Source organism: Miscanthus floridulus, chromosome 8 (genome assembly GCF_019320115.1).
Source record: "Miscanthus floridulus cultivar M001 chromosome 8, ASM1932011v1, whole genome shotgun sequence".
Classification (NCBI taxonomy): Eukaryota; Viridiplantae; Streptophyta; class Magnoliopsida; order Poales; family Poaceae; genus Miscanthus; species Miscanthus floridulus.
Genome location: NC_089587.1, coordinates 71,302,742 through 71,312,855, shown reverse-complemented (window position 1 = coordinate 71,312,855; position 10,114 = coordinate 71,302,742). Strand labels below are relative to the sequence as shown.

General features: G+C 46.3%; 1 protein-coding gene across 1 annotated transcript; it reads right to left on the bottom strand.

The window, feature by feature from the left end:
• Positions 1-570: 570 nt before the first annotated feature.
• Positions 571-7,251, bottom strand: LOC136472528 (COP9 signalosome complex subunit 3-like). Its single transcript, XM_066470227.1, has 11 exons — positions 6,908-7,251; positions 6,655-6,776; positions 6,285-6,531; positions 6,139-6,196; positions 5,971-6,060; positions 2,361-2,423; positions 1,790-1,879; positions 1,440-1,598; positions 1,240-1,361; positions 935-1,007; positions 571-856 (listed from the first exon to the last, which is right to left on the bottom strand). The coding sequence occupies exons 1-11, from the start codon at positions 7,093-7,095 to the stop codon at positions 779-781; spliced, it is 1,290 nt and encodes a 429-aa protein (XP_066326324.1). The 5' UTR covers positions 7,096-7,251; the 3' UTR covers positions 571-778.
• Between the last annotated feature and the right edge of the window lie 2,863 nt (positions 7,252-10,114).

Sequence of the window (10,114 nt, the reverse complement as noted above, 5' to 3'; positions counted from 1 at the left end):
GTTTTGTTGGTTTCACCATCAGCCAGCCAACAATATTTTCCTCTCTCACAACAAACCAGCACCAGGCGCTTATCAGCCCAGAAACCAACCAACGAACAGGCCAGATCGCCATTGGAGGCGCGCAGCGACAGGGATGACCGGGACTCAGGGGTACAGCGAGAGAGGTTTAGGCGTCTTACTTCTTGCTAAATTAAGGAGCCTAATTGGAACGCAAGGATTTGGCAACAATTTTGCATAAATTTCAATCAGAACAAATTCAAAAATCTCGCGGAATCAGAAAATTGCCAATGTTTGTGATGATGCAGCAGCAGTGTTTATTAAGTACGGAGTATTCGTTAAATATGAACTGCAAGACCAAATGTGATCATTAAGCCATGCTCAACTTCAGTTGGTACAAATACTGAACTTGTGCGCAAGCCTTTCAAGATGAATGAACCTGGAACACCAGATTGGTATCCAGGATGATAATGTGGTAATTTGAAATGTTGGTCAAACTCTACCGAGCAAAATGATTTACAAACGAAATCTTCTCAGGATTGAGGGAGAAATATGCTAGCAACAGCAAGCAGATGCAGATTAAAGCCACGATCAATTCCACTGACTGAATAGCAGATGCAGATTAAAGCCTTCTCCACAGACTGACGGACCCATTCTTTAAACCAGAATTTACAGCATTTCAATTTTCAAAAGCCATTGATCAATCAAACTAATGATAACTTTAGGGAATGGCTGCTACGTTGATGATCGTACTTCAGAATCACATAAGGCTCAGATCAACTCAAAAAAACTTGTGCGGAACAGAGTCGTAGTCATCGTAGTCGAACCTTCCATCGAATCTTCCACGATCCCTTCCCGTCTGCACCAAATCCCGAACTTAGCAAACCACAAGGCAGGGACAAGAGGGGAAAAAATCTATATGGAACTCTGAACTGACCTTCATCAAATATGCAGGATCGCATGACATGTTCTCATCAATTGAAGCCAACTTCTTGGACAATGCCGTCAATCTGGGGGCAGATTATAGAATGAATCAGTCCAAATTACATGTGTGCTCTACGTCTAACAATAGCTCAATGGCATCAACATCAACTATATATGTGTCAACTTCTCTGAGAGGCTATGGCAATGTGCATGCATGGTTGCCAAGAATGGAGCCACAATTCTAGAACTAGGATGGTTTCACAAATTTTGAGGTTATAAAATGATTATAGGCGTCAAGAGCGTCAGTAGTTCACACACCTCTGGATAGACGAGTCAATATGCTCCACCATCTCAACACTTTTATATTGTTCAGGATCTTCATGAAAGCTGACCATTCCATCCTTCTGGTTTATGGTTGCATGGATCTCTCCATCTTCGATCTGTAGAAATATGCCATTTTTCAGTGTACTACTTGACTTGGCCACATAATGCAAACAGGCTGTAGAAAGAACACCTACCATGCGAAGTACATGCATTTCAGCATCCCTTGGTGTTTCAAGTTGAACAGACCTAGCAATATCTTCAAGTGAAAGAGTCAAGTAAGTCTGGGTCAGCCTTTGGATGTTCCGTTTGTACATCGAGGAGAGCACTTGCTTCACCAGCCCTAGGTTGTTGTCCTGCCAGAAAAGAGAGCAGTTAATAATCAGGGATGTTAACAAATCCATCATTTTGCCAATTAAATTTTCGAATCATATAAAATCTGACACAAAGGCAACAAGTAGTTTCCAACAAGGCAGTAGCTACCGTTGCAGGTAAACAGAAGATAACAGTAGAGAATGGCAACCGAAGTGGACAGAAAAATACTCACAGATTGAAACGTTGCTGAATTTGCTTGGACAAATGTCTCTAAATCAGTGTAGCGACCGTTGCTATAGCTTGTAGATAGCTCAACATAAATCTGAAAAAGGATAACAAAGAGAGACTATATAAGATCATGACAGTTATAGATAGACCACGTAAAAAAAGGACGTGCAGGTAATCAAAAGGTTGAGATTCTATCACCAATAAGAGCAAAATCTACCATAGTAAAATTTATCATATATATGTTAAAGCATGGCAATAGTGCCAGTGGTTGAACCTAAGAGAAATGCCAACAATGTTATATCTACAGCTTTCAAAATAGCAGTTCATTATAAAAAAGTGTGTTGCTAAAAACATAAAGGTAACCATCTTCCAATGTTTTGTAAGGCAAAGAAACAGTCACTAACATTTATCGAAACAAAACTAATTTATGAAAAAATACAATAAAAACAAAACAACTAGGCAGAGCAGCTGCCATCAACACTGCATTCAAGTGTTCCAACAACTCAGCACTATCATAGCATAAGCCATAGTTTATAATTTGGTGCTTTTCAAATTGAAACTCGGTAGAATAAGACCTGGGCGTGATTTTTCATACTCCTTTGAGCTGATACGGATGTATACTTAGGAAATGATGGGACCTGTTACACAAATTAAATCAAAATGTTAGCCAATTTAACTTGAAGCAACAACTTCCCAGGGATGTTCAGAAATAAATTACAAGCTTAAATTAGATATCTATCAGCACAGTGAAATTCAGAATATCAAGTTCACCCCATCCGGAATCTCTATATGTGGTAAAACCCCACCAAGCAAAACAAAGACATAAATTGAGTAGACAGAAACAATTATAGAAGATGAAAATGGTGTGGCACGTTGAATCTATCAAAATAGCAATTTATTAATCACCCATACGCCCCCATACCCTTATCAATTCCGCCTGCTCTTTGCACCAATTTTATTTTTGATGTATGACAGAATGAGACCTATCCCTATCTTGAAAGTTTGAATTGTTCCTTTGGGTTTTGCAATCAGTCTCTAGTTTGGTGTAAACTAATTGACTGAAGTGTCTGTACCTGGATTGATCCTCTAGCTTATATGACCAGTACCTGGATTAATCCTCTAGCCTATCTGACTAGATACGAGACAGGAACAAAAAGGCTCGATGTTTATCAGACACTGCCAAATAGACCTAACTTAATCTAGCAAGTGGTAACAGACACAATATTAAGTTCAAGGAATTCATGGAGAACTAGTTTTTAGATTGCTCAAGTTGTCCAATATAATGAAGGGTTATTTAGATTCTTGCCATTACAATTTGGGAAAATTGGTTGGGTAGCATCGAAAGATCGCGATCTCCGTAAAATACTACTGAAAGTTTGCTCATCCGTAAAATACCATTGAAAGATTGGACCGTGAACTGAAAGTAGCATTCTGTTAAAATGAAGTGACGGAACTCGCCGTGAACTAAAAGATCGCAATGTTCTTGTTGATGCTCGCCGTGAACAGGAACGGCTCCGGCGACACCACCGCCACCATGCGCCGCCGGGCCCGCAGGTTGTGCTTGCACATGTCCTTGCCGTCCAGGAGCACGTGCCAGCACGTGGGCTCGTAGAACCGCTGCATCAGCACTAGCAGGAGGTTCCAGCGGCCAAAAGCACGTGTCCAGCAGCATGTGTCCTTGCCGAGTCGGGGAAGCTCGCGCCAGAACAGGAGCACGCGTCCAGCAGCAGGTTCCGCCGGCCAGAAGCAGTGCATCGCCATCACCCGCGCCATGCTCAAGAACCCCGCCATCCTGCTACTGGACGAGGCCACCAGCACGCTTGACTCTGAGTCGGAGAAGCTCGTGCAGGAGGCGCTAGACCTGGACCGCTCCATGATCAGGCGCACCACCACAACCGGTCCATGGCCGACAAGTAGCTCGCCTTCCGTGCCGGCACCTGCGCCTCGCCAGGATGAACTCGCTCGAGTGGGCCTACGCGCTCGTCGGCTCCCTCGACTCCATGGTCTGCGGCTCCTTCAGCGCCATCTTCACCTACATCCTCAGCGCCGTGTTCAGCGTCTACTACGCGTCGGACCCTCGCTACATGAAGCGTGAGATCGCCAAGTACTGCTACCTGCTCATCGGCATGTCCTCCGCAGCGCTGCTGTTCAACACGGTGCAGCAGGTGTTCTGGGACACGGTCGGCGAGAACCTCACCAAGCGTGTGCACGAGTCACGAGAAGATGTTCGCTGTCGTGCTCTGCAACGAGATCACCTGGTTCGACGCCGACAAGAACGCCAGCGTGCACGTCGCCGCCAGGCTCGCGCTCGACGCCTAGAACGTGCGCGTGGTGGCGGTGGTGCCGCTGGAGACGTTCCTGTTTGCGGCGAGCATCCACGAGAACATGGCGATTTTCTGGTTCACACCAAGTTCCGTCACTTCCGTCACACCATTTTAACAGAATGCTACTTTTAGTTCATGGACCAATGTTTCGATGGTATTTTACGGGGGCGCAAACTTTCAGTGGTATTTTACAGAGATCACGATCCTTCGATGCTACACAACCAATTTTCCCTTACAATTTCTCAAGTTTTGAAGAACGCCATTACTATTCTTCTTATTGGAAACTTGCCATTACTTGCCCTTTTCTACGTCTGGAGCGTAGTTAGGCCCACCTGCAGGTGTCGTATTTCCGTATGGGCCCATATTGCCCCTGTACGAGTGGATAAGGCTGAGCAGCACGCCCCCGGGCTTCTCTGCCGCCCACGTTCTTCTCTCGCGCTCTTCCTCATTCTTCCCCCTTCTCTGCAGCACGCCTGCGCCACCCCGCAGGTGATTGCGATGTGCGATAGGTGATCGATAGGTACCTCGGCGAGGCGCTGGCGGCGCTCGCTGCGGTGGCGCATGACACCAAGGATGCGGACGACGCGGCGGTGGCGGCGCTCGGCCTGGTGACCTCCGCTCTGGAGATGTCGCCCCAGGCTGAGGCGACGCTGGAGCTCCGGGCGTGCGTGCTCCTCACGCTCAGGCGCTACCGCGACGTCGCCGACATGCTCCGCGACTACATCCCCAGTTGCACCAAGTCGTGCTCGGGCGACGACGCCACCACCACCACCTCGTCCTGCTCGTCTGGCTCCGGGGCAGAGCTCCTATCCCCGAACCACGACCGCTTCGACACCGGCGCCACCCGCTTCCTCTGCTGCCTCGACGTATCCGACCTCAAGCGCCGCCTCGTCGCCAGCTTCTCCAGGAGCTCCAGCACCGAGGCCCAATGGAGGTACTTGGTCCTGGGCCAAGCTTGCTTCCACCTCGGCCTGATGGAGGACGCGGTGGTGCTCCTCCAAACCGGCCGTCGCCTGGCCACCGCGGCGAGGCTGTGTGGCATTTCAACAAGGTGCTCGACACGCGCCGCAGCGTGCTGCCACACCCCTTCGCCACGGCCTGCCTCGTTGACCTGCAACGTTCTGGTCACCACCAAGCCGGAACCGATGGCGTCGGTGATTCCAATGCCCAGGACAGTGGTGATAGCGGCGACAACGGCGACTGTAGCGATGCCATTGAGCCCACCATTCCAGGGCGTGTTCTGCCGTGACATGGCGGTGGTCGGCACCTTGCTGTCCCGTGGTGGGTTCGACCGGCCAATTCCGGTGAAGTGCGAGGCAATGAGCTGCTGATCGTGGATCCAACGATGAACTTGTTGTAGTGGCAGCAGTAGCAGGGTGGCGCGGGCGTGCGGCAGAGAAGGAGGAAGAATGAGGAAGAGTGCAAGAGAAGAACGGGGGCGTGTTGCTCAGCCTTATCCTCTCGTACAGGGGCAATATGGGCCCATACGGAAATACGGCACCTGCAGGTGGGCCTAGCTACGCTCCAGACGTAGAAAACGGCAAGGGTGAGGTGGAAGCAGAATAGTAATGGCAAGTTTCCAATAAGAAGAATAGTAATGGCGTTCTTCAAAACTTGAGAGATTGTAATGGCAAGAATCCAAATAACCCTATAATGAAATCCACCAAGAATTTGGCACTTTAATTAATCATATTTGTATTTGGCCTATATAAACCTATAATAAATGATGTAGACTGCTAAATGAATACTATGCAAGTGGGAATAAAGCTTTCATAACTAAACATTAGGTAAAGTTTCCTGAAAAATTCACTCATGTAGGACTGCATTAGACAGAAGTAGAGAGTGCAGAGTGGAAGTGTACCTGTCCATTCACAATGAGTGAAACTAGGACATACTTCTTGTAAGCTTCTACAGCAATCACGTTCAACATTGACATTGGGGCAGTAACAGCCTGAAAATAATACCTCAGTAAACATCAGATGCAATCCAAGTATCTAAAACAGAGACGTGGCATAGGCCAAGGCCTCACATTGTGAAGAAGCTCCAAAGCTTTAGGAAACTTCTTGAGCCCAATGTAAATCATCCCTCTGCAGCAGAAGGCAAACTAGTAAGCAAGAGCCACATGGACACCAAAACCATAAATAAAATGTATCACAGGGCACATTCGATCCAGACCCGTAGTAGCAGTAGAGGAACAGGTCCTTTGGCTGATCGACTTCGAATATGTCATCTTCCAGGATGCTGAGGCCAGCCTTGTACTGCTTCGCCAGCAGGCACAGGAGAAGGTAGTCCGCGTGGACCGGGGTCAGCTGCTCGGGCGAGGACTGGATCTTACGGACCGCCGCCCGCAGCGGGGCAATCCCTCTGATGGGCATGTTGAGCTCCATCACCTGATCCTTGAGCACCCTACACACATTCAGGACTACACAACAACACCACACGACGATGTCAAAATTTGTCAGATTACAACGGCTGCAGAGCCAATCGTGACAGGGTACAGCGCATTGCGATTGGAATCGATCTGAAGATGAAAAGCAGCACGCACATTTGTCGGGCGCCAGGCGTATCTGGTCCGCCGAGCACGCGGTGAGGAAGCCGGCGATGGTGACCAGGAAGTCCCCGCCGCCGAACTCGCTCAGATTGGAACCGGAGGTCGCGCACGCCTCCCTGCAGCAAACAACAAGGGGGAAAGTTAGGAGGAGATTAGAGTTGGGGAGAGAGAGAGGGAGCGGCGATGGGTTCGAAGGTGCGGGGTTAGGGTTGAGGCGAAGGAGGTCGGGGGGGAGGGCGGCACGTACAGGAGGTAGAGGTAGCCAAGGGAGTGGGTCTCGGGGCTGAGGTGCGCGAGGAAGGGGACGAGCGCGGCGGCGTGGGCGCGCAGGGAGTCGCCGTCCGCCTGCTTGAGGAGGCTGTGGAGGTGCGCCACCTCCTCGGGGCTGCCGGAGAGGCCCTGGATGTGCGCCACGAGCGCCTCCAGGGACTCCATCAGTGCCGTCGCCCTCGCCGCTGCCGCTGCCGCTGCCTCCTCCGCCTCCGCCGTCGTGGGCTCGTGGCCGCCTTTTCTTTTCCGCGGCGGCCGCCGAGAGGTGCTGGGGCTTCGCGTTGTCCCGCTGGGGTTGGGGGGTTTGGGATGCGTTTGCGCTTGCGGGCCGCGCCGATTCGCCTGGGTTTGTTTGGGTTGGGCCGTTGGGGGGGAGGGAGGCTTTGCCGTGCTCGTGCAGGTGCTGAGATCTAGGACGTCGATTAACTTGCGGGGCTAATCTGCACCCTTGATAAATTCGTGCCGCTCTGCTTCATTTTTATTTTTTATCAGTAAAAGTACGTTTTCTAAATTTATTCACTTGTGTTTCCACGTGCGCTGGATTTTATATATGTTTAATAAATAAAAATATATATATTAATAAGGGCATGTACAATCAATATATCAAGATTGTCTAAGTTTTTTTTTTTTTGAATCTAACATACAAACAGCTCGTACAATAGTAGGTACCTCCTTGATCTGCTATGTGGACGGTGACGGCAAGTTACAGTTGATGATTCGCCATCGATGTTGGCCTTCAACTCCTCTCCTAGCTTCCTACTAAATTCTTCTAAGATTGCATGTTCTTCCATGGTGTACACCTCCACTGGATCAAAGTCGTCGACATCATCTTCTGGTTGCTGCGACATGAGGACTAGATAGAGGAAATGGCAATTGTGGTACTAGATCAGGTGGCAGCACCGCTCCCCTTCTTATACTGTACACGTAGTTACTTATTCACACTATTGGCACCATGTTCACACTGTTTAGCACTATGTTTACACTGGCCCCATTCGCTGGTCTGAAACTTGGCTGAAACTGGCTGAAAACACTGTTCCGGCTGAATTGTTGTGAGAGAAAAATACTGTTCCGGCTGAAAAAAGAAGCCGAACAAGCCATTTTTAAGACAAGCGAATAGGGCCACTATCAGCGTACAATTCGCTCTATTAGATGCAGTTCATACTACAAGTTCACAAAAACACGCTCACAATATCAGAATGCAATTCACACTATCAGGTCAGAGTTCATCAGACCGCAGTTCACGGAAACAACGCACTCACAGCGCGCATCAACACCATGAAGAACACCTTTTGAAAAGCCATGTGTTAACATTTCGTAGTGTCCACCAGTAAATTTGTAGCCGTGTGTATGGTTTCAGGTGGCTAGCGCTCGGAGACTCATGATTTGTATTGATTCATGTAACGTGGCCCACATCTAGTTTGATGGTGTTCGTTCATGTTCCTGAGCCTGGGTGCTTAAATCCTTACAGTAGGGGTCACGAACAGGAGAAATTATAGGATTAAAGAGTTCGGAGCTTAGATCCAGAGAGAGAGAGAGAGAGAGCTCAGGTTCTCTTTGTATAGTTTCTGACTTAGGGACATAATGGATGGTATAGCCTGATCGAACATATTATGTTAGATGCTGAATGAGCCGATCTGGCAAAGAAATAATATGGTTGGATGAAGTTATTCATCTTTCTTAACCTTGATTGTTAGGGACTAATTAGGTTATTTTGTTGTTAATGAGTAATTGTTATGCCAATATTAATATTTATTAGGCATAATTAGACCATTTTATTATTAATTAGTGTTAACCAGAATAATATTTATAATGGTTAAACATAATTTGTTATTGTTATTTAATAGTTAGCGTGATAGGATTAATGTTGATTGTCCATTCATTAATATTATCGTTATCTATTATTATCTAAAGTTATTAAGAGATATATTTAGTTAATTTTCTTTTTCCATCCATTCAAGCAAACAAAAGGAAATTGTTTTATCTCATCCATCTAACTAGACACATTAACACGGGCCGCCACATCCCTAAAACCATGGATCGACTTGTTCCATCCAACTTTGCTGTTAAACCAAACACACTCTTAGCGCTAAAAAAAAGAGGCATCAAATAGTGGCACTTAAAGCTAGTTCACCTATGACTTGATCTATATTTAGTTTGTTAAGTGCCCAAACTTCAGCATATGAATAGGCGGCGTGTGGTGTTGGGAAAAATGGCAGCAACAATACACTAATCTATCTCTCATATTGTGATGAAAAATGAGGGTAACATCTACCATTAGGTTAGCAGTGAAATTATAACAATCATATGTGCAGTTAACATAGTAATTTACATGAAAAACCTCCTTAAGGTGAGGAAAAAAAATGAGGTTAACCGGTCCACACCAAGCTTGTACAAGGAGCATTCTCTAACCAGTAGTACAGAAAATATTTTTGGAGACCGTCAAAAGTGATCTTCAGAAATGGTTTTAAAACACTACTACGCCAGTGATTGTAAAAATATGTGATTTTCAGAGACGGTTTTAAAACCATATCTAAAAATTGATTTTTAGAGACGGTTGTCTTAAGACAATTTTCAGAGGCGGTTGACTTAAATCAACCGTCCCTAAAAATAATTTTCAAAACTTTTTTAAAAACATTTAGAGTTTAATAAAACTAAGAAAAAATATTTTCAATGTAGCCTAGAGGGCTGAGGATCGGCCACAGCTCACAACAACCATCCCTAAAAATAATTTTCAAAATTTTTAAAAATCATTTAGAGTTTAATAAAAATAAGATTTTTTTAATGTAGCCCGGAGGGCTGAGGACCGGCCACAGCTGAAAGGTCCTAACAGCTAGAGGGGTGTGAATAGCCTATTAAAAAATTCTACAACAACACTTAACAAATCGATTAGATAATTATGAGGCGAAACGAGTGTTGCGCTAGCCTATTAAAAATGCAAGTCACCTAGCACAATTCTAGTTTATATAGTTACTATCCACACAATAACTATGTCACTGCATTAAGTTAGTGTGCTCTCCAAGGCTAACTAAAAAGCCACACTAACCAAATTAATAAGCTCTCACAACTAGCTACACTAAAGAGCCTGACAACTAGTTTACGGTAATATAGAGATAGAGAGCAAGATAGTTATACCGTCGAGTCAAGGAATGAATCAATCAATCACAAGAATAAATAACAATGAAGA

Excerpts from the sequence above, each read along its gene's own strand:
- LOC136472528 (XM_066470227.1), bottom strand. The coding sequence starts at position 7,095 with ATGGAGTCCCTGGAGGCGCTCGTGGCGCACATCCAGGGCCTCTCCGGC. Across the intron at positions 6,197-6,284 it reads TTCCTCTACTGCTACTACGG|AGGGATGATTTACATTGGGC; the intron begins GTCTGGATCGAA and ends CTTCTGCTGCAG. Across the intron at positions 1,880-2,360 it reads GTATGAAAAATCACGCCCAG|ATTTATGTTGAGCTATCTAC; the intron begins GTCTTATTCTAC and ends ATCCTTTTTCAG.